Source organism: Festucalex cinctus, chromosome 18 (assembly GCF_051991245.1).
Source record: "Festucalex cinctus isolate MCC-2025b chromosome 18, RoL_Fcin_1.0, whole genome shotgun sequence".
NCBI classification, from domain to species: Eukaryota; Metazoa; Chordata; class Actinopteri; order Syngnathiformes; family Syngnathidae; genus Festucalex; species Festucalex cinctus.
The window spans coordinates 8,328,836-8,353,370 of record NC_135428.1 but is presented as its reverse complement, the minus strand read 5'-3'; the positions used below and the strand labels follow the sequence as shown (position 1 = coordinate 8,353,370).

The window sequence follows — 24,535 nt, the reverse complement described above, 5'->3', positions numbered from 1 at the left end:
GGCCCTTAGACTAGCAACCGAGCAGGCGTTCCTAGCAACAGACTCAAATTCAACTTTTTTATTTTTTTTTTTACTCAAATTCAACTAAAAAGTCCTACTATTTCCTAGATTAAAAATAAATTTCTGAAATAAGTAGAATTTGTATACCCCAGCTGGTGCCTGTACATATGTTTAAAGTTATTTTCAAAAAGATTCTGCCTCTCCTCATCTGTCAATGCGTTTATCATAAACATCATGTGTCACATTTATGAGTCTGTTGAAATTCACGTCATAAAAGTGGAGGTTAAATATTTGGAGTTGCATTTTATGTTTGTAACTGTGCTCAAACTTTCTTCTATGTCCACTAGGTGTCACAAATGTGCCATATAAAGGAATAATAAGACTCGTCCATAGACTAATTCATTGATTGCTAAACTGTTGGAACAGATCATTAAACAACAACAACAACAACAACAACAAAAACAACCGTCGAACATTGTTCCAACTAGTGACTTTTTAGGCTTAACAGTTATTCTAGTTTACTGCTCATTTTTCAGTAGTTTTTATATCTATCAATTTGAATGTGAATGTAATGTTGCTAAATTGACAATTTACTTTTAGTAGTATTCCTGTATTAATTGTATGCATTATCAGTCTTTTTTTTTTTTTTTTTTTTTTTTCAATCGACCCAGTATGATAGATTCGGCCAAGCCATTATAAAATATTTTATTTGCACACATCTTTACAATGCAATTTTCATTCAGGGGCATGCTTTTGCAGACAGCTAAAATGTTCTCTCATTTGCCTTTCAGCTGTCTGATGAGCCGAAGATAGTCACACTCCCAAGGTGCATGTTGTGACGCCTGAAGAAGTTCCTTTTCAGCATTTAGGGATAGCAGAACCTTAATAAAAACACAAGGACATGGACCAATTTACAAACATGATGGATTTTATCTCCAAATTCAACAGGTAGGAAACAATTATCAGGTAATCGTGTTTATGTGGTGTCCCACCATAGAGAATAACTCTTGCCTAAAAAAGATGAACAAAAATCACAATTTGTGGTTCAATTTCTTACCTGGAGCATTGAATCCTGCTGTGTGTACAAGCTTAACGTTGCAATGGCAGCTTCTCTCACTGCCTTGTGGGAATCTGTGCATGCGACTCTCAGAAGTAATCTCGACACTCTCTCTTCTAGCAGCTCAGGTATGGCGCCTTCAACATTTAGCAGGTTTGCCAGAGCTGTACAAGCGTGAAGACGAGTGTGGGCATCAGGGTCAGAGGTCAGCGATAACAGTGTGGCCCCCGTCGTCCTGGCTTCTTCTAGCCATCTTCTCATCTCGCCATTCGCCAACACATTCTCCACTATCACCTTGGCAAAGCTCGTCTCCCTGCTTGAACCCTTGTGCACATCATTGTCCTTTGCTTTTAACCACTCCGTAGTGTTGTTTACATTTTCACTGGGCCTTGTCACGTTCAACCCTGCCTCCACACTTATATAACCCAACCATTTCCCAACTGAAAAGCAAGCCACCTGCCGCACATGCACATTAGAATCCTCAAGAAGCTCTATCATGCTTTTAAATATGTCAGGATGCAAATTGGGCATTTTGGGAGACCTGAACGGATACAGCTTTCCCAAAACCTTGCATGTGGCGGCCTTGATCGGTTTGTAAGAGTTAGTGAGTGCCTGGTGCAACACTGACGATTCAAGGTGAATCTGGAGGCGACCAAAGTTAGGGCAAAAGCAGGCGATGAGGTATAACAGAGAGAGGAGTTCTACGGCTGAGTCCCCCAGCTCATCCAGCTGCAGCAAATCAGAGAGCAAAGAACTGGCGGTTCTGCTCGTTGTCGGCTGACCCGATTGTGTGAGTGCTGGCGCAGAGAAAAAGTCACGAGCAGCTTTACTGAAGCAGGAAACAGAGCGCTGACGGTCACATAGCAACAAGCGGCGCAGAAGTGAGAGTGGCAGCTCCACTAATGAAAGAGGAAGAGTTTGAATCACCTGCCAAAGAATGAAATAGAAAACAGACATCAAAATCATCACATCAAACAGAAAACTGTAAACGGGATGTTCTTTGCAAATTACAAAGGCATGTCTATGCCTCGTGTGATTTCTTTTCAAGAGTTAGCTGAATCCTGTTTACTGTGACAGGAGTCCAAAATAACAAAATGGATAGATCTTAACCTGTAGAAGACCTTTAACAACACCACAACTATCATATAACTGCAATATCCTGGAACTGTTGTGTGAAGTCAGATCCAAAGCAAATGGAAGACAAAGGAGGTGGCAGCTCAGTTGGATGAAGCTCTCATGGTTTAAACCCTCTTCTAGTTTCACTGGATTGCATTCAGCAAACAAAGGAAGACTGTAAAAAAAAAAAAAAAAAAAGAAAAAAAAGACACATTGCCATGATCAACTTTATCTAAAATGTAAAAAAAAAAAAAAAAAAAAAAAAAAAAAAAAAAAATTCAATACAAACCATTCAGGGCTTAAAACCCAACCAAGAGTGTAGACAAATTTTGTATTGCTCTCACAAAAGAGTGAAATATAAGAATATGGATCATGGCAGAAGACCAACAGTGTGGTAGACAAGAGAAAGTAAAGTCCTGAAAAAGAAAACGTTAACACAAAAGTAAAATTACGGTGTAACTATCTTCTAAATAATCATGAGTGATTACCGTTTGTCGAACAGAAGTCCATGTCTGGCGTTGTCCATACGAATGAGGTTCCAGTCCTTTTCCAAAGATGATAAAATGTATGCGGATCCAAACATGAAAATTCACTTCCATGCTGTTATAGTGGTTAAAAGAATAGTGTTACTAGGAAACGTGTTGGCAGTAATTCTATAGCTGTGAACAGTGACTAATTTAAATCTCATATGAACAAAACTAACCAAAACAATCACTATAAGATCCACTAAGATTGTGACTATAAGCTATTGATTGGCTGACCTCAGAGAGTGTGTGCAGAAGTAAATACAAAAGACCGTCACAGAGGCCCCTGTCTGACGGGAGTGGAAGTTGAAGCTTTGCACACATGAAACAAATAAAATATCAACTTATATCGAGCAGATGTCACTTTACCTCCTGGAATACATATCATGTACCTGATGTGAACCAGATACGTGTTCTTTCAGCAAGCAGCTGAGCATGTCCATGTCAACATTGACAGCCACCTTGTGTCGAGCAAAAAGGGACAAAACGGAGGCCGCCAGAGGCTAAAGGTGAGCAGACAAAGAATAAGCATTTATGTCAGTGGTGACACTTTGCACAGTCAATAACAAAACTAACTCTTCAATTATGCCACTGTGAACTGGAGTGGCCATTTTTTGTTTGTTTTGTTATTTTTAAGATCATTCTCACGGAACCGTATTGCAATCGCTTGAAAAAAAAAAAGTGTTTTCCTTTGGGTATTTTTGGGTATGTATTTTTTATTCTTTTTTTCTGAATATTTTTTTGTTTTACTGAATATTTTTGTCCTGCTTTTAAAAATATTTGTTGTCATTAAAAAAATACTGAAAAACAGAAATATATATATATATATCTCCATCCATCCATCCATTTTCTTGACCGCTTATTCCTCACAAGGGTCGCGGGGGCTGCTGGCGCCTATCTCAGCTGGCTCTGGGCAGTAGGCAGGGGACACCCTGGACTGGTTGCCAACCAATCGCAGGGCACACAGAGACGAACAACCATCCACACTCACGCACACCTAGGGACAATTCGGAGCGCCCAATTAACCTGCCATGCATGTCTTTGGAATGTGGGAGGAGACCGGAGTACCCGGAGAAGACCCACGCGGGCACGGGGAGAACATGCAAACTCCACCCAGGAAGGTCCGAGCCTGGACTCGAACCGGAGACCTCAGAACTGGGAAGCGGACGTGCTAACCACTCGACTACCGTGCCGCCCGTCATTTTTTTTTGTTAGAGAAAAAAACAACAACATGAGGCCAGCATTCGTTTACAAGATGGCCGCTTCCTTGAAACCTAGCTCCTTCTCCCACAAAAGCATCTCAGAATTTGAAGTTCAGACATGGATAGAAGGCTAAAAAAAGGAAGCAGTGTTTAGCTTGGATGCCAGTGACTCTGCATTTTAGTATAAATTAATGCTATTTATCATCTTTCATTAAATATCGATAAGAGTTCATGTTTGTACTATAGTGTATAGACCAGTATTACACTAAAAGTTTCTGCTAAGCTAATTACTAAATATGAAATATGTTGAGAATGTGATAAAGGTTTGTTTATGTGATCAAGGTTTATTTATTTATTTATTATAAAACTACAATATTATAACTGAAATAATTAATAAAAATATCCAGAAAAAGACAAATTTATTGCATCTAATCATTCTCCTGCATCTGATACTTACAACTAAAGGACTGAGGTCTGCTCGATTAAGAATTGTCATGAAAGGATTGATGAACTCTTCGGTTCTGCACGCAGACAATGAGATTCAATGATGAGGCATTGTCACCTGTACATATACAGCAATCATTGTAAAGAGAAAATAAATGATGAAACCTGTTTTCTTCCCTCAACCAATCATTGTTCTTGTCCCAATAAATCAGCAGCGCAGCAATCAGTTCTCCAAGTGTTTGTAGACTCCACGGCTGCTGCTCAGTGGAAAGGTTTGATTACTGTATCTATATTCTGACATTCGTATCACAAGTTACAGACTGAATGTTTCTAATTCCCACCTCAATGAAATTTGAGCTTTCAACAGAGTCCTGAATCAATTCAAAGAGGAGACACGGCAATCCAAGTTCAGTGTCAATGTGGTTCCTTATGTCAAGGTCAGAGGTCACAATTAGGTTCTGCAGGACCTTCAGCGGATGGCTCATGTGCCATGTGTCTTTTAGGACTCCACCTCTTAACTTTACCAGAAAAACAAGACTAAATGAGTGTGATTGAATGAAATGTGTCAATTTGCGATTATTTCACAACTGCACCTGTTGCTTGAACACTAAAATGACGGATTTCAATTTAGAAATAATGGCACTGTAGTTTAACGGTTCTTGGTTTTGTCGACTTGGATCCGACTCCTCAACAAGCTTCTCCCAGAATTCCTCACTGTTAGTCTGAAAGAATGAAATATGTTTTTTTTTTCAGAGATCTCCCATAGTTTTGAGCAGTGCAGGCGAAAAACGATATAGTGCATATTACTATGGAATGTTTGTGTTTCCTTGGCTGTAGTCGTGGCCCGACCTCTATTGAGGGGAACTCCCGTTCATAGTCCTCACTGATCGGACCTCTGCAGAGGTAATGCACGTGAACAGTGACTACACACACTGCAGAAAAATTCAGCAAACGATATGTGTGTATAAAATCCCCGTGAAGTAATCAATGCTTTGAGGAAAATTTCCAAAAATATGACATTTGACCTATCTACAATGCGGGCTAAATTCGATGATGTTTAGTTACTTTACACAAACCTTTCTTCCTCAGTATGGTTGGTTTGATCCAAACTTGGAGGTGGTGAGGTTGAATTAGCTGAGACGTAATCAACAGCTGGGGACATATTTAAAAGCGGCGTTACTGCCGCTAAGCAATTTCCTTCAGATTGCATTCCGCACTTCTCTTCCTGTAAGACAGATCATTTTTATACATATACATTATTTATTATTATATAATTGTTTTTATTATATACAATTAAATATTAAAATAAATACAATAATAATAGTAATATTAAAACAATTTTAATTTAACTTTTTTTTTTTTTAATGTACAGATTATTATTATTTGTAATTTGTTGATTTAAAATATGTATCTGGCTTACTTTAGAGCTGTCGACCACTTTCTTCATGTTATTTTTGTTTCTTTTCTGCCGCAGCTTTCTAAATATTGTGCTCTCCCCAGAGTCCGGCAATGTCTTCTCTGCCATTTGTTTCAGTTTCCGTGCCAGCATGTCTGGGTCAAGTGTGGCCGTCAGAGGACTGAAAATATCTTCGTCTGGAATCACTGCCAACACACCACTGTGTTAGTAAGTATCACACAAATGCTACAAAAACGTTTTTGTTTTTTTTGTGTTGTCACCTTCAACACCATCAGCAACAAAAGGGTGATCCAGGAGTTCTGGCCATGAGAGTCGCTTCTGAGGGTCTTTGATTAACAAACCTTTCAGGAAACTCTGGAATAAAAATACAGTAGCTCTCTTTTTTTTTAGATTAAAAAAAAATAAAAAATAAAAAATAAAAATAAATAAATGAATACAAAAAAAAAAAACGATTTGCATAATATGTTGCCAGGATAAATAACACTACAGCTCATTTGTACCATGCACATGCTGCTCATCGTGTTTGGCCACTGGATGGGGTCTTTCACGATGAGCTGGCCCAAGTGGAAGATCGAATCAGCACAAAATGGCGTTTTTCCCGTATGGATTTCATAAAGAATGCAGCCAAGCGCCCAAAGGTCAGCGGTGTGGTCATAAGGCTTCTCCGCCACCAACTCGGGGGACATATACAGGGGCGTTCCTTTGATTGACGTCACCACCATAGTGGAGACGCTCATTGCCCGAGCAAACCTAGTAAAGTACATCATTTTAAATGCCATAAAAACAATTTATGTAAAATAATGTACGTACCCAAAGTCGCACAGTTTCACCACCCCATTTTTATCAAAGAGGATATTTTGCGGTTTCATGTCTCGATGCAGAATACGGCGGGCGTGCAAATAATAGAGAGCTGACACTAGCTGGCAAGCGATCTCACGAACCTCGGATAAAGAAAAATGATGATTTAAGTACGTCATCTGAAATAGTCATGATTATGTGTGGCATGCTATTACCTGACTCTCTGGCAAACTACCATCAGCTTCAATGATCTGAAACAATTGACCCTCGGCGTACTCGGTCACAACAACAACCTATTAAAAGCAGGAAAGAGCTTTTGTTTACTGCAGGCGTCAGAAAAATGTTGAAGGTTTGTGACAGAAACGCACCTCAGTTTCAGTTTCAAAGCTGTCAAAGAGTTTGACAATGTTAGGATGCTGAAGGTTACTCATGATTTCAATTTCTTTCTTTAAACTTTGCAGCTCTTTATTTGAACGTCCCATCTTTGGCATGAATTTCAGAGCTACGACCTGATGGGCACACAGACAAGAAGCTGACCGTGTTGAATATATCCGTTTCACGACAACAAATCAACTTACTTGGCCTGTAAATTTTTTCATTCCTTTATGAACTCGACCAAAGCACCCCTGCCCTACTTGAGACAGAACATGGTAGGAATCCATTTTAATGTCAGGTTTCAACTGACAAGTTGTAAATAGTAAACAAGTAGGGAAACTATCAGTCAAAGGGCTTCCATCACAAAGGTTCTTTTATGTTGCCCATCGATATATCGCAATATGATTCGGCATCAAAGCCACATATTATTTCATTATTTTATTTTTAGAGGTTTTCTTGATAGAAAATTACTTTAAAAATGCACCACTTTCTAGAAATCACAAATTAGTGACATTATTTGGCCCCACTTGAGGGAACAAAAAAAAAAAAAGCCTCTCTGTATGTTGTTGTAATGTGCAGTACTACACCACTGCAAATGATCACAACAACAAAAAACACTTAAATTACTAACTATCTGACCATATCAGTCAAAATAAAGCATTATTATGGTTATAAAGGAAGAATTTTTGACGCTTTACACTCGGAGTCACGAGACTCCCCTGAGAGCTCCCCTGATGGGCCCAAGTTCTTCATTTGGCCACTAGAGGTCGTACGTGTTTCACAGCTCTTACTTTGAAACACTGGCCTACTAGTCTCTGTTAGTCCATGTAATTGAAGTTCTTGAGGTTCTTCACTTGCATAAAAATCATTGTAGTTAGCAATACGCGGCTTCACTAGTCTACTATTTGATGTTGTAAAATTATTCTATGAATCGAGCGTTTTATTATTACGAGTAGTTAACAGGGATCGACGGTCCTCAAGGGCAACTATCTTGCATATTTTAGACGTTTACCTCCTCCAACACACCTGATTAAATGAATCAGCTCATTCAGCAAGCTCTTTAGAAGTCTGATAATGATTCTTTGTCCTCACAGGAAAACTAACATGTAGTTGTCCTAGCATGCTGACGTTCTTTCATTAGTGTACAGAATAGTAGCACAAGGCAGTAATGGGGAAAAATATCAAGGAGACACAATTATTTAGTGTTTAATTGTCTTACTAGGACGCCAATAAGTCTCCATATGTTAACTCATTTGCTCCCAAAGACGTATAAATACGTTCTATTTTAAATATTTCTGGTGTACCAAAGATGTATTTATGTTTTGTTTTGTTTTTTTGTTTTTTTTAATGCTAGAGCACAGAGAAGGCTTTGAATAAAGGCAGTTATTACAAAACCTGCCAGCAGGTGGCAGCAGAGTATAAGAGATCAGCCAGGGCGATGTTGCAACAAGTTGTTTTCCCCAGTTTTAGATTTGTGAATATTGATGAAACTAAGCTATATTCTAATGCTATTTGCTGCAAAACGGAAACAGATTGGTAGAAATTATCCCCCCCCAGATGTATCAAATCAAAATCAGTCAAAATTCAGCAAAACAGCAGCGAGCGAAGGGAGTTTGTTTCAGTGAAAATGGTTGGGAGTGAATGAGTTAATTGAGTTTAACATTTGCCAGAAAAAAATGTTTTAAATCGAATTTGAAATGTGGCGTTAAAAGAAGTGGACTTGGATCCTCATGTGAGTCAGCCCTGTCCACTGGGACTTGCTCATGCAGTCTGCAGAGGCTGTGCAGCAATTTGCATCCAATGAGTGTCTCCTCCAACGGACTGCCCCCTCCAAAAGTGAGATAGAGTTTCCATCATTTCACACAAGACGAAAATGCATAAAGTGCACTGAAGGCAGCAGTGGAGCGAGCACACAGGTGCAGGCCGGGAATGGGTCAGGACCAGGAGGAGTTTGCACTCTTGTAAGAAGAAGCCTGCACATTGGATATGCTCTCCCTGAGCTTTCGGTCATTGCATTCCAAGCTGAATGCAAACGTCGTCATGTTTGTCAGAACAACGTGTCTGCTCCACGTCGTGGTGTCGCTGTCCAAACTGGTTCGCTGCACGGAAAGCGAACTTTGCTTCCCGTTCATACTGGACACCCAACAGCAGTACAATGACAACGACGTGGATGCTCTCCACGGCAAATGTGTGCTAAGAATTCAAGCTTTCCACCAGGAATTAGTGGTGGATTTACGGCAAGATTCCAACTTCATTGGCCCGTACGTGTCCAGCCAAGACGCGCCGTGGCTCTCCGGTTCGGACGTCACCATTGAGCTGAGTCGGTGTTTTTACTCCGGCTACGTGAACGCTGACCGCTTCTCGTACGCAGCCTTAAGCCTGTGCAAAGGCGTGCAAGGTGCATTTGGCTACCAAGGCTGGGAGTATTTCATCAGCCCGGCGCACAATGACAGCACGAGCGCGCGCGGCGCGCACGTCATCCGGCGCAGGAACAGCAGCAACCTGAAGCCCAATTCCACCTCCAGGTGCGCAGTGAACAATGACATAAGCCATCACGTCGCGCAGATGTTGGGGACATACAAGACCGTTAAAGATAACGCCAATGTGACCAAAAGCACGCTGAGGGGGGTGGGGAGAAGCAAACGCTTCGCGTCGGTGCCCAGGTACGTGGAGACGCTGGTGGTGGCGGACCAGACCATGGCTGAGTTCCACGGAAACGACCTGAAACATTACCTCTTGACACTCATGTCAGTGGCCGCCAGGCTCTATAAGCACCCGAGTATCCTCAACTCCATCAACATCGTCGTCGTGAAGATTTTGGTTATATCCGAGGTGGACAAAGGACCCAAAGTGTCCGGGAACGCAGCTCTGACGCTCCGGAATTTTTGCACGTGGCAAAAAAAGATGAACAAGAACAGCGACAAGCATGCAGAATATTGGGACACAGCGATCCTCTTTACAAGACAGGTAAATTAAGTCATTCACTCCCAGCCATTTTCACAGAAGCAGTCCTGTTCGCTCCCGGCTGTTTTACTGGATTTTGACTGATTTTGCAAGGCCCACCGAATATTGTGTTCTATTGCTATAAAAGCATGGAACCTATCAAAAGAAAGATTAAAGTCTCTTCTTTCATCAGGGAAAAAAAAGTATGTTTCTATCTGTTTCCGTTTTGCAGCAATTAGCATTAGAAGAGAGCTAAGTTTCATCAGTTTTCACAAATCTATTTAAAATTCAAAGTAATTGAGCTTTTTTTCTAGATGGCAACGGGTTGATCTCCTTTGCTCTGCTGCCTCCTGCTGGCCGTTTGTGTAATAACTACCATTTCTTTGCAGTTGAGAGGCTGTATCAAAGCCTTATGTATGCTCTAGCATAAAAACAAAACAAAACAAAATAAAACGTATAAATACGTCTTTGGGACACATAACATTAAAAAAACAACAACATATTTACACGTTATTGGGAGCAAATGAGTTAATTTCACGAGGTACACTATGTCCCGCTAAACAAAAATGTCAACAGTATTTTACTGTATAAAAACACACAATATTAGCATCAGCTGTCCACACAACCTTCAAACATAAAAATATAGTACAAAACACAGCTGTACCTAATGTTTTGACCTTCCATGTTCTCCTGTGCGGTTGATTGACAGCAAGGAAGTAAATGTGAATTGATGGTGACCAAGTATTGTGAAGTTTGCTGGCGCCATCTAGTGGTGGGGGTTGAAATGCACTCGTACATCTTTTGTTATTGTTGTTTGGTGTTTAAGAATTGAGAGCACTGTACCTCAAACCCCATCAAACACTTTTGTGATGAATTAGAACAGAGCTAGTGAGCTAACATGACCTCTGACCTCACAAATGTACATTTAGTTCAAGGGTATCAAACCTAAGGGCCGCGGGCCAGAACAAGCACGTCAGGATGTCCAATCTGCCCAACGAGGACAGGACACAAATTTTTAGCTAAAAAAATAAAAAATAAAAAAGTTGCTAATTTTGTCCACTGGATGGTGCACTGACAACCACATAAATAACTGAAATTGGGCTGTTAGTCAGGATTTGATGCCAAAAAAAAGTACATATTTTCATCAGGAAATGTTAGATTAATCGGTTTAATAAATTTGAATATTTTCAGAATGTGCTTGTGCATTAACCAAACAGGAAACATTTTATGTTTATTACTCATTACTCCTTTTTATTATCACTTGAGATGAAATTTGGGTTAAAGGGGCCCCTAAATCAAAATGAGTTTGACACTCCTTCTCTAGATGAGTGAGCAAATATTTACACAGTTACACTTCAACATCATGTTGTAAGTTATATTTATTCGGGGGAATATTTCTATCTCACATCCTCTAGATGTAATGGCCGGAGTCCCAATACTTGTTATCCGTGTAGTGTGAATTAAATTTAAATTCGGTGCTGGCTTGAGGCCAGAATTAAGAATATGCACCTGTAACTTTGCCAAAAAGAAGTCGCATCAGCGCCCTCAGGGACGCCCTCGTCAGAAATTTCTCACAGCCATTCCCATTCCTCCTCTTCCAGCTGTGTCCCCCCCCCCCTCCCCTCCATCAACTTCCCTGCTCCTCATTAAACAGGGACCTGAGGGGAAAGCCAGAGGGAGGAGGTATGATGCAGGCTGTGCACGTTCATTATGTCACATCAGGTTTATGCCCCCATCTGCACAATCTGAGTCCGAAACCACCATGGGGTCACTTCTCCACAGCTGTAGTCAGTCAGTACATCATGTAACCACATCCATATTCATTTCAAGTTCACATTTCCTGTTTCCTTGAGGATTGCTGGTACATATGGAAGAAGCATATAGCATATAATCCATCATGCTTTTTTTTCTCTTTTTTTTTTGCCTATAGTGAGTCACTTGGTTGTTTTCATCTGTTTATTGCAGGACGACATGCACACTTGAGCGTATAACAGGGGTCAGCAACCTTTCCTGTCAAAGGAGACATTTTAGGCCAAATAATTACCAAAAAGCTGTTTAGAAGCCGCAAAACATTTGAACATTGCGATGACGGAAACATTGTCTTTGTGTTAGTTTAATGTAAGGGGCAAATTAGAACTGCACCAGAACAGAAAAATATGCATCATCCAGTATGTATAGAGATTCATTTTCTCATACCCTTCATTTCTGTTTTTGGATTTATTTATTTTTGTCATATTTTTCATACATTTTTAGACTTTTCTGGCTTTCTGTCAAATTTCTGATATTTTTATGTCCATATTATGGTAGTTTTCTGCCTCACTTCTTCCTTTTTTTTGGACATTTTATATATATATATATATATATATATATATATATATATATTTTTTTTTTTTTTTTTTTTATTTTTTTTTTATTTTTTTTTTGCCCTGCCTTTTTATATCAAATTTCTCACAGTTTTAGCAATGTTGTGGACATTTTATGGGAAATTTGGAATTTATTGTTTTGTTTTTGGACATTTTATAGTTACTTTTTAAACATTTTCTTTCCTGCCTTTTCTTAAATGAATTTTTTTTTTTTTTACAATTTTTTTTGGCAATCTCATGGATATTTTATGATAATTTTCTGCTTTTCCTCTTTCTTTTGTGGGCATTTTTAGGTAATTTTAAAAACGTTTTCATCTACCGTTCGTCTGTCTTTTTTTTGACAACTTACAAATTTCGACTCGGAGATTTTTGAAATATTTGTTTATTTTTTTTTTAATAAAAAACCATAAATTCATTTAAAAAATATTTTATGTGTATGTAAATTAAAATATATGTAAAACAATATTCATTTCTAATATTTATTTTTATTTTTTATTTTATTTTTTTAAGATCCACAGGGAGCCACAGGAGAGGGATTAAGGAGCCACTTATGGCCCCAGAGCCACAGGTTGCAGACCTCTGGCCCAACAGTTCATTCAAGTAACTACAGTGTAGATGAAGACCAAATCCGTTGGTCTCACTTCTGCCAGGTGGTTTTCAATGCGTAAACGCATGGAAACACTGACATGTTTCTTCTCAAATACAACTTGCAAGTTGTATTTACATTGCAACAACGCACCAAAACGGCAAAATGAGATGACAGATGTGGGAAGTAGGTCATTGCCTTAGCCACTTCTGGTTCTCGCCTCTTCATGTTTGCCTCTATTTTCATTTCTCACTAATGACCCAAACCGTCTCATCAGCACTCCTGAACACATCTGAAGTTGATCAGAACCGGCGAACAATTTTGTACTTTATTTGCCAAAAAAAAATGGTCATAGTGTGAAATGTTAGGGCCTATGAACTGCCCACAGACTTTTTGCTTTGCAAGTGCATGCAAAGCGAAAGGGAGTAGGCAGCAGCCGCGCGGTTCTATGTGGTTAACGTTGTGTCCTTGTCCTGTGATTAGGAGGCTCAGTCAAGTGCTCCGAATGGATCCTCGCTAAGATTAGGTTTTGGAATTGTGTGGTGACAACAACAACAACAAAAAAAAGAGCATTTGGAAACTGCTCTTGCATGAAAATGCAATGATTGGAGACAAGTGCCATGACGTCATATGGGACCATGTGCTCCAAAACGCAAGTCGGTGACAAGCCTTATTTATGAGATATTAGCTCTGTCCTTAAAAGTCAGCAAGGATTCTTTTCTTTTTTTTATTGTTAAGATTTTATGTTTCATATAATGGTTATCTAGTGTGAACTAAAGTGGTGAGAAAAAAAAAAAAAAAGATGTGAAGAGAAGCCTGTCAGGACCAGAAACAAATATTTAGGTACAGACAAGTTTTAAACAAACCTCTTGAGTAGAAAAGCATCTTTGGGATAACAAACAAAACCGTCTGTTGTAAATATCCAACCTACTGTTGGTCCAGTTATCTTGTTGTGACTTTTCCATTCAATTATATGGACTATTACATTGACAAAAGTCTCAAGACACACTTCTTAATCAATAAATATCAATGAAGTATTCTCTCCTAGAATTGTTGGACGTTTGTGTGGAATCATTTAAGAGCCCTGACCTTTGGAATGAAGTAGAAGAGATTGTGAGCCAAGCCCTCTCTCGGGTCCAACATTAGTCACCTCTGACCTCACACATCTGGATGAATGGACAAAAATTTCCAGAGACACATTCTAAAATCTTGTCGAAAGTCTTCCCAGAAGAGTGGAAGCTGCTGTAACTGCAAAGTGGCCTTGCCATCACCATATTTTTTCTATTTTCCTATCAGTGTCAATACTTGTGTCTATAGTGTATAAAATGGGACTCATAATGTAATTTGAGTTTACAACATTCTGATCAACTGGATCGAAATCGGCTGATTTTTGCGTTTTATGCAAAAATCAGTGATTGATTGTAATGTCAGTTCGGATCGACGAAATAAGACATTACAAAGACAAACAAACAAACAAAAAACAGCCAGAGTCATTTTGTACTGCCATACAGTATGTGAGCTAATTTATTTTTAGCCTTGTCGTGGGAGCGGAAAGACTTGCGCTAGGAGGTGGAACTTTCGCCTCCACGCCTTTGACCATCCAATCACAAAGTCATAACGTTTGTGTGTGTGTTTTTTTTTTGACCGGTAAAAAAAACTTCCGGCTATGCTTATTCAGCCAATCACAGATGCAACCAGCAGGCAGGCTTGCTGTTTGAACTAACTAACCATCTTCCATAATCTTCTGACCGAATTGGTGATCGAGTATGTGTTTTTTTTTTTCCCATACTAATTTCAGATTAACCCGAAAAATCCTGACCAGGTCAAATCTATTTTTTGTTTAAATAGTGCTGTCAAATGATTAAACATTTTTAACTAATTAATTGTGCAATATTACGTAATTAATCACGATTAAATGCAATTTAATCACTTTTTTCTACTACTATGTTCTGCAAAGCTTGCAACAGATATTTTCTCTTGGGTAAAATATTGTAATTGATGTAAAATCACTTGCATTTAGATGCCCAAAGACAGCTGGGATAGGCTCCAGCATGCCTGTAAGCCTCATGAGGAAAAGCGGTTCAGATGGATGGATGATCCGCCAAAGTCGTGCAACTAATCTGCCGTTTGAATTTGGATTTCCAAAGAGCGCCTATTATTTTAGAATTCTCCAAAGAAAGTAAAACAGAAATCCAAATGTGAGCAGATGCTAAAGGCTTAATTCAAATTAATTCAATTATTTTTTTTTATGCATTAAAGAATTTAAATTAATTCCCAGAGTTAATTCTTTACAGGCTAACTCATTCACTGCCAGCCCAGTAAAAATGGATCTTTGACATAGGGGTGCTCGATTATGGGAAAAATAATTATCAGGATTATTTTGGCAATAGTTGAAATCACAATTATCGGTTATTTATGTTTTGGCACAAAACAAGAAAATGTTTAAGCGTTTAAAAATATTAGGACCAAATTTAAAAAAAAAATAGAAACACTATAATTAAGTTTTGGACCAAACAGAATTTATAATAATATATATTTATTTATGTTGGCAAAAACATGAAAGTTGGAGTGCAGCATATGCACTGTGCAGTAGGGCAATATTTTTTTTTGGTACAAAACAAGAAAATTTTTAAACATAAAAAACAAATAAAAATATATTAAGACAAATAAAATTATTTGAAACACTATATTTATGCCAGTTCCTTTTGGATGAAACAAAATTGATCAAATTGGTTATTTTAAAATTAAAAAAAGGTGCAAATGTATAAATTTAAACAACTCAATCTTTTTACTTTGCGATTATGCTGATTTTTTAATTGTGGAGTGTAATAATTGAAATTATGATTGAATTTCAATTAATTGCACAGCCCTACTTTGACGTGTATAGCCGTCAATGGCACTGAATGAGTTAATAAAGATTAAATAAACCCTTTATTTAAACAAGCATATTGCTTCATTTTGGAATCAGATTAGTGCTCGGCCCCAAAATTCCTGATTGCATAAAGCCGACTTATAATAATATTTTTCTATCTTATTCCAACCTTGATTGATTGTCCAGGATCTGTGCGGGGCTTCCACATGCGACACCCTTGGAATGGCCGATGTTGGCACAATGTGCGACCCCAAGAGGAGCTGCTCGGTGATCGAAGACGACGGCTTGCCTTCGGCCTTCACCACAGCTCACGAGCTCGGTGAGCCATGCCAGCTCCATCGATCGCACGTTCGCAGACGTGCCACCGGGAAATTGGGCCTTTGTGGGGGGGGAAAAAAACAATCTCATCAATGCTGAAAATTATACACTTTACCCCAAAATAAGCAAAAATTTGTAAAAGTCATCGGGTTCCCTCTGCGCAGGGCACGTCTTCAACATGCCGCACGACAACGTGAAGGCCTGCGAGGACGTGTTTGGCAAGCTGCAGGACAATCACATGATGTCTCCCACGCTCATTCAGATTAATCGCACCAGCCCGTGGTCGCCCTGCAGCGCTGCCATCATCACCGACTTTCTGGACGGGGGACACGGTGAGTCTCCTCTCCAAAAAAAAAAAAAAGCTTTTGATTGATGTGAAACCAAAAGCGGAGATGAACGCAAGCTGGTTTACTGGTGAAATATTTGAATGATGATCACATTCATAAAACACATGTTTATTGTGAATGACTATTGTGTTCACAGTAGCATTGCCAGTGAAGGACATATCTTTTTTTTTTTTTTTCTCCTCTTCATGTGCAGCTTGAATACAGTACAATCATTTCAGTGAAATGCACGGCTGACTATTTGCATTCATGCATTCTTCAGAAGAGCAAAAATGGAGTCAGACTGTTCTCGAACATGCCAGACCACAGAGCTCGGCCTCGGAGCGATGCAAAACTTTTATTTTAAAAACTGCTCCACATCTGTCCCAAATTAGTGGGTTTGTTTGGAGGAGCGTCCCCACAATGGTTTGGAAAGCGCATTTTTAACCAGCCAGTGTTTCCCATACAGGTTGAATAGACATTTTTTACAACAGGAGAACACGAACCAAGTCAGGATTGCATTTTGTTTCTTTTGCGTGACCTTTTCTCCACAATTTTGACAGTAAGTCGCATAATGTTGAAACACGCTCATAAATCTTGACTTTGACAGAGCAGCTTGGAGAATGAAGACAAGCCGCGGCACGTTTGAGGTCGTTTTCACGCTGTGCTGCGACCGCGATTATTTGTAACTTTCCGGACAATTTTGGGCAATTCCTCTCTGCAATAGAAGGCGCTTTGGATGTCGATCAAAAAGTTCTTTTTTTTCTTTCTTTCATTCAAATTTGCAGTGTAATAGGAAGATGATGATCTTTAATTGTTCCAAGCACCTGCTCGTCAAACTCTTCGCATTATTCTCCAGTTCCTGGAAAGGTGCCCGAGTGTCATTTATTGTAAATGGAGCTCAGCTTCATTTGACTTGTATCAGTTCAATGGAACATTTGAAGCTATTAAAACATACTTGGAAAGTTTGGGGAGTATTCTTAAACTGTAATTAATGTAATTTCAACATGAGAGGAGAAATTTTCGACAAGAGTTTACAGATGAAGGGGTCAGGGTGGGGTTCTCCGTGTATACATTACAGACTGGTTTCCCACTTCCCATTCATGATTGTCTTTATGAACATTTTTTCCCCCAAGATTGTGTACATTTGGTGAAATAAAATGAGTGCGTGTGACCTCAGTTGTTAAAAACAAGGATTGATTATGGGAGTCTCTTCCAGGGGAGTGTTTGCTGGACCAGCCCCAGAAACCATTAGGCCTCCCGAATGTGCTTCCCGGAGCATCCTACCTCCTCGAGCGTCAGTGCGAGCTCGCCTTCGGCGAAGGTTCCAAGCCTTGTCCCTTCATGCAGCCTCCCTGCATTCGCCTGTGGTGCACAGGCAAATCCAACGGCCAGTTGGTGTGCATGACTCGCCACTTCCCCTGGGCGGACGGCACCCACTGCGGGGATGGCAAAGTTTGCGACCGAGGCATCTGCGCTCCCAAAGAGGACCAAACTTTGAAGGTAAGCCTCAAGGACAGGGGGGCTGACTCTGCGAAAACAAATTGCAGTTTATTGGCTTCCTGCTTGGCCCACTCCAAAAAACAGTTGGGTCAAAAATGGACAGAACCTCATTTGACGCCAAACTTGAGTCATTTTGTATAAAACAACCCAGAAAATTGGGTCAGGTCATCTATTTGTGTCAGTTTGACCCAACTTATGGTCAAAAATTGGGTAATTTTCTCTTAACTGAGAAAGTTGGGTCAGATCCTCTACTTCGGTCAATTTGACCCAATTTTGGGTAAAAAAAAAAAAAAAAAAAAGTGGGTCATTTTCTCTAAAACAACCCAGAAAGTTGGGTCAAATCTTCTACTTGGGTCAAATTGACCCAACTTTCTGGGTTGATTTGTACAAAAAAATAAAATAAAATAAATAAGTAAGTAAAATAAAATAGAAAGTTCATTTTGTATAGAACAACGCAGAAAGTGTATATAATGTATATAACAAGCCATAAAGTTGGCTCTACTTGGTTATACCAATTTTGGGTCAAAAATTATGTCACTGTATAAAACAACTGAGAAAATTGTGTCAAATTAACCCATAAAGTGGATCGGTCCATTTTTTATCCATAATTGGGCTACTTTTAACCCAAATGTTTTTAGAGTGCCCGTTGCAAAGTTTCATGGAATTCTGTTGTGTTATTTTTTACATAATTGACTCACAATAGCTCCCACCATGGTTATACATAATTTTTTTTTTTAAAAACCTCCTTGTTTGTGTATTTTCTAGGTGGACGGTCGCTGGGGTAAGTGGGGTACATTTGGTTTGTGCTCACGCACATGCGGAGGTGGCGTCCAACTGGCGAAAAGGGAATGCAACAACCCAGTTCCCTCGAATGGGGGGAAATACTGCCAAGGGGTCCGGGTCAAATACCGCTCCTGCAACCTGAACCAATGCCCTGATACAGGTTTGAACAGTCAGCTACATAAAGTTTCGTCCTTGAAGCCTTTTTCACACTGCACTCGTTCAACTTGAAAGAGTCATGTCACAATGCAAAATGATTTGTTGCCAGCGTGCCCATATTTGGAAGTAATTGCATTGGTAAATGCAGTGTGAAAAGGGCTTAATAGGGTTACAGTCCTGACCTTGTTTGCTCCCTCCCTCGTCCCTTTGCAGGCAAGACTTACCGCGAGGAGCAGTGTGAATCCAGTGGCCGCAGTTTCAGCAGTAACCATATCGCCCCCTCTGTGGTGTGGGTGCCCAAATATTCTGGCGTGAGTGTCGACGACAGATGTAAACTCACCTGCAGGGCCAATGGAACCGGCTACTTCTACGTTATGGCACCTAAGGTAAGAAACTATACATTAAATACAATCAATGAACAAAAGTGTTAGGACACACGACTTTATGAATTAATCCAGGCTGGGGCTAATTCTTCATATTACAAAGACATTTTGACTTGTTTCATTATTCATCCAGGAAAAAAGACGATTTATTATTCTTGACATTCTGTATATATTAGAATCTTTGTTTGAATGAATTTTCAATGAATGATCTGTCCGTCATATCCATTCCGGGCCGATCGGATCGACAAGTGTGTGAGCTTGACGAGCAGCCAGTATCTCTTGCTTGGGCCAGTTGGGAAAGAAATGAAGTGAAAACCATAAACCATAAGAATCTTAAACCAAGACATACCACACATCGCTCCAACACAGTAGTCGTAACCACATTATCGAATATCTACACTTACAAGCCAAACCTAGACGTTAACAGCTGTGTTATTTCCTTTCCCTTGCACTATTAAATTTGAAATGATATCTTTTTTTTTTAGTTTATTTCATGTTGAATGTCTTTTCAATGAGTGAATTCTTTGCTTCCTTTTTAGAGGATGTTTATTCGTGTTTTATTAGTATGTTTATCTAAAAGCTAAAAGCTTGATATTTATATTTCGTCATCAGGCTACCTAGGGATTAGCATGTCTGCCTTACGGTTATGAGGTTTGGGGTTAAAGTCTCCGCGTTGAGGACAAGCGTAATACAAAAAAATTACATCAATTATATTCTCTCTCTTCTTTGTACTGAATCTATTTTTTAAGCTTCTCAAAAAGGATTGGCAAAATTCATTACTGTATATTGATTGTCATCACTCCACATGCTTTGCAACGTTGCTCCATCAGGATAAGCGTAATAATTTCAAGTATTTGGCCAAAAGCGATTTCATCTGTGAGCAATGTGAATTCATGCGAGCCTCTGAGGGAAAAAAGCAATGCATGGGACGATAGAGAGGAGTGGAAGTGGGGGGGGGGGGGGGGGGGGGGGGGGGGGGTTATCTCCCTGAGATAATATGGGTGTGGAGTGAGTGTGAGCAGCCGTGAGAGAAAGTTCACACTACATCATATTGAGTTAAGAGGACGTGAACACTCGGGGGACATGTAGCACTGAATCATAGAGCAGCTGCATGCTTGTTTGAAACATCTGAACCAAATATCGTTTTACACCACATCCTGTTCCATGGCTTCGTGGAAATACACTCATCCCAGCTTTTAGAAATGATTGCATTATAATGATAACAACTAAAAATATCACTGCGCAATGTAAAAATGACCTAAATGAAGTAGCAGCTTTTGGGTGCTGCGTTTAATGAATGGTCTCCTCTGACGTACATGCTGCACTGTGTTTGTATGCCACAGGTTGTGGATGGAACCCCGTGCTCCCCAGACTCCACGGGAGTGTGCGTTCAAGGAAAATGCATCAAGGCTGGCTGTGATGGTAAAATTGGATCGACCAAGAAGTTCAACAAGTGTGGAATCTGCGGCGGTGACAACAAGAGCTGCAAGAAGGTCTCAGGACTCTTCACCAAGCCTTTGTGAGTATATTTACAAACTCACCATTAGCATTTTTTTTTTTTGTCAACCTATCCCCAACTACTATTTACATTTTTCTCACTGGAGCTCTCAAAAATCTCTCTAAAAAAAATGAAATTAATATTGTTTTACATATATCAATTTACATATACATAAAAGACGCTTGTGACGAAAAGCGGCTAATACAATGGATAGATAGATGGATGGATACATAAAATATTCTTTAAATGAATTCATTATTTAGATTAAAAAAAGAAGAGTCAAATGTGTAAGTTGTCAGAAAAAGAGAGATGAACGGCAAATGAAAATGGTTTAAAAATTACTTAAAAATGTCCTAAGGTGACCATAAAATGTCCAAAAAGTAAGAGGAAAAAGCAGAAAATTGTCAATGTTTGCGTTGGGGTTTGATTAGTTTGTTTTACTTCTGTTATGGTTCAGGTTTAGTTTGGGTTTTGTCATTATCCTCATGGTTCTTTAAATTCATTCATGGTCAGTGTTTTGTGTTGTCCTGGTGTGCCCCCTTAGTCGTCATGCCTTGCCTCCACCTGTGTTTGCCTGCCCTTCCTCATGTGTCAACCAATCAGCATCCTTTGCCTCTTGTGTCTTGCCCAACTGTATCAATTAATGTTTTTATTTAGTTTCTTGTCTCCCCACTGTCCGTTGTCGATTCATTGTTACTCCTGACATGCTGCTGGATTTTTGCCCCATAGTTCCTCCCAAGTTTGCCTTCCCTGAGTTTGTTTGTTGTTTCTGACTAGTACCTCGTTTCCCTTCTTGTTTTGTTCTCTTAAATCCCTTTTTGCCTTCACCTCTGCCTCCTTGCCCTGATTCCCTGCATTTGGGTCCTCCACCATACCTCAATCTTGCCAAAAATTACCATAAAAAGTCCACACAATTGCTAAAAATGTTGGAGAATTGAGTAAAAAAAAAAAAAAGGCAGAAAAGAAAATGATCAAAGTAACCATAAAATGTCCACAAAATTGCCAAAAAAAAAAAAGAGTAATAAAATTGATATAAGAAAATTCAAGGAAAGAAAGAGACAAACCCTCTCAGGTTAGCTTGGCGCTAGCTAACTGGTACGACAGAATACGAATGGATTTAAAATGTTACCAAAAGCAGTAAAAAACAAACAAGCAAACAAACAAACAAACAAACAAACAAACAAACAAACACCTTGCATTCTGCCGTTGGCCAGTGTACGGTGAGGGATCCTGGAGGTTAAAGTAAGTTATTTTTGAACTAGAAAGGAAAATCTTTCTGTAAGTTTACGCGTTAGCCGCATACTCAAAAAAGTGAATATGAGGCTTGGTAAAACGCTTTGGACAACATAAGGTGTAACTGAACATATGATTGGACTGAAGTGTTTTTCAACAAAAGTACAATTAGTAACTCATTCGAGATGTTTCGGTAATCGCTGCTTAAATGGTAAACGAAAAGCAAGTAAAGATTTTACATACATATTACAATAATCTACATTTTGTTTTGAGTGTTGTTCTATTACTGTAAAACTCCTCATTGACTTTTATGTGTTGTATTTTGATATGCAGGCATGGCTACAACTTTGTGGTGATGTTGCCGATGGGAGCAACTAACATTGACATCCGTCAACGTGGCTACCAAGGAATGCCGGGTGACGACAACTACTTGGCGGTGAAGAACAGCGACGGTCAGTACCTCCTTAACGGCGACTACGTGGTGTCAGCCGGCGAGAGAGACATCATCGTTAAGGGCAGTCTGCTGCGCTACAGCGGCACCACCGGCCTCTCTGAGACCCTCCAGTCTGTAAATCCCTTGGGAGAGACGCTCACCGTGGAAGTGCTGTGCGCGGGCAATTTGACGCCCCCTCGCATACGCTACTCCTTCTACCTGGCCCGTCAGAACAACAAAGAGGACAAGACGTTGAAAAAAGAGGAGCGAGTAAAATCCCACAACAGTGTTCTGGCTGAAGATGGCGTGAAGGAGAGGAGTGCGTCGACTTTGAAGAAACCGTACAGCAAAGAGGAGCCTCTCCTGGAGAAATGGACATCGGCAAACTGGGACGAGTGCTCGGTGAGCTGCGGCAACGGTTTCCAAAGACGGATGGTGCAGTGTTTGAGGACGGACGGCAAGCCGGCGACGAACTGCGATCCTTCCAAAAGACCGTCGGCCACCAGAGCGTGCGGAGACCCGTGTCCAGAGTGGCACGCCGGGCAGTGGTCGCCGTGCTCCACAACCTGCGGGAAAGGCTTCAAGAGACGACCGCTGCACTGCAAAGCCCAAACAGGACACTTGCTTCCCAGGGACCACTGCAGTGGCTTACGCAAACCACAGGAGCTGGACTTCTGTAAACTGAAGCCTTGCTAGGGACTTGAAAAGCTTTATCATGATTGAGCTTAATCCAACAGATTTCCACACACTCTCTCCTGTATCATGACACACTTGCATAGAAGACAAAAAATGGATGGTACGATGTATTTCCCCCACCATTTAAACTAAACCACCTGAGGCCAATTCTGACAGCAGAATAACATTTTTACAAAGTTACTATGAAGCTAAATAAAAGGTTAGCTATCATTTTAGCCGTTACCTAAGAGGTGATATATGTTAGTAAACTTACTTGAGTCTATAACCCATTTTTAAGATAATTCTGTGCCTACCAGGTGAATCAAAACAATGGCAACCTAAGGAACGTTTCTATATTCCAAATTAATCCTGCAGTAGATTTGTAACAAATCCCAAAAGGTGTTGTATTAAATGACTACACCTTTTACAGAAATACATAGTCAAAAGAAAGCCAATTGTCTTTAAAACCAACAAAAAATCCACCCAACCTGCCAAAGACACCACCACTCTTTCTGTGCACTCAGTTAACTTGTTCACTGCCAGCCCAGTAAAAACAAATCTTTGACGTCTAAAGCCGTCTGTGGCAGTGAATGTTTTAAATCCTGTAAATGTATTATATTCTTGTTATATTTGTAAAAGGGCCCACATTGTCCAATAAGAACATCCCGCCACATGATGGGTCTTTTTATAGTCCGACTTTGATTTCTATTTTTTATTTGATTAACTTTTGCACTTTGTACAGCAAAAGAAACAGATGACTTATATGGGTTGTACTGTATACTGTGTATACATTTATTCAGCTCTGTGCAAAATTCCATGTAAATACTTTCAAATCATTTTTTTTTTACACACAACTGAAATGTCTTTGAATATATTTATTCCAAATAAAGCCTTGAATGAAAAGTCTGAGTTTTTGAATTTGGTTAACAGTTACAGCCTAGGTAAATAAGAAATCCTAATAGTCTTCACCAGTTACCAGTGGTGAAAAATGTCTGAATTGCTGACATGAAACATTATGCAAAGGCACTCTTGTTTTTTTTTTAAATAACATTTTTGAGAGAAGTGTAGATACATCACCAAAGGCTCAATAGTCTGACCTACATAAGAGCAGATGAAGGAGAATCTGGAGGGCAGCCAATGGACATATTTGTTTGTTCCCCCAATGGCCTCTTGCCTGAGTTCACCGTCAGATCTTGTTGCAGGTTTGATGCCGTTAATTGTACAAGACGTTGAACGCTTCCAGCAAAGTTTTGGATTTGGAATGAGGTCAATCATGAATGTGCAGGTCAAATGGATTGTGATGGAAGTCACACATTTGTAAACATTTCGACGATAATAAACTAGAAAAGGTAGAAAATGATTGGACAGAGAACCTGGCACCTGGAAAAGTTGTATTGTTTTAATTCACATCCATGTGGTCCCTATCGCTTTATCCTGAGCAGATTTACCCTTGTAAACATCAAAGTCATTTAAAACAGGTGAAGACGAACACTTCTAAGGGGTTCTAATTAGAATGAGTGAACAAAACCATGA

The 24,535-nt window shown here is 39.7% G+C and overlaps 3 protein-coding genes across 4 annotated transcripts in view; 1 reads left to right on the top strand and 2 right to left on the bottom strand.

Annotated features, from left to right (window-relative positions):
• Window positions 1–680: 680 nt before the first annotated feature.
• LOC144005933 (uncharacterized) lies at window positions 681–17,772 on the bottom strand. 2 transcript variants are annotated; one of them, XM_077504432.1, is made up of 21 exons: window positions 17,626–17,772; window positions 15,867–16,075; window positions 6,927–7,067; window positions 6,774–6,851; window positions 6,571–6,701; window positions 6,261–6,510; window positions 6,021–6,114; window positions 5,764–5,945; window positions 5,420–5,568; window positions 5,151–5,238; window positions 4,937–5,065; window positions 4,685–4,861; window positions 4,509–4,600; window positions 4,357–4,420; window positions 3,090–3,200; window positions 2,935–3,009; window positions 2,662–2,773; window positions 2,463–2,589; window positions 2,168–2,348; window positions 1,058–1,984; window positions 681–881 (listed from the first exon to the last, which is right to left on the bottom strand). In XM_077504432.1, the coding sequence occupies exons 2-21, from the start codon at window positions 15,903–15,905 to the stop codon at window positions 777–779; spliced, it is 3,252 nt and encodes a 1,083-aa protein (XP_077360558.1). In that variant the 5' UTR covers window positions 15,906–16,075; window positions 17,626–17,772; the 3' UTR covers window positions 681–776. The 2 variants fall into 2 exon arrangements, with proteins under 2 accessions (XP_077360558.1, XP_077360557.1); XM_077504431.1 differs by lacking the exons at window positions 15,867–16,075; window positions 17,626–17,772 and adding an exon at window positions 7,137–7,721.
• Window positions 8,811–23,905, top strand: LOC144005934 (A disintegrin and metalloproteinase with thrombospondin motifs 15-like). The gene is made up of 8 exons (XM_077504433.1): window positions 8,811–9,900; window positions 15,884–16,016; window positions 16,180–16,347; window positions 17,558–17,841; window positions 18,607–18,784; window positions 18,994–19,166; window positions 20,507–20,682; window positions 22,228–23,905. Exons 1-8 carry the CDS (start codon window positions 8,920–8,922, stop codon window positions 23,021–23,023), a joined length of 2,889 nt encoding a protein of 962 aa, XP_077360559.1. The 5' UTR covers window positions 8,811–8,919; the 3' UTR covers window positions 23,024–23,905.
• The window catches only part of snx19a (sorting nexin 19a), a 49,594-nt gene continuing 42,788 nt past the window's right edge, over window positions 17,730–24,535 (bottom strand). Inside the window, exons 13-14 of the transcript XR_013279697.1 lie at window positions 19,005–19,161; window positions 17,730–17,869 (exon numbers count right to left, since the gene is read on the bottom strand). The gene's annotated coding sequence lies outside the window, so the exon portion shown is untranslated. The remainder of the gene's footprint in view (window positions 17,870–19,004; window positions 19,162–24,535) is intronic.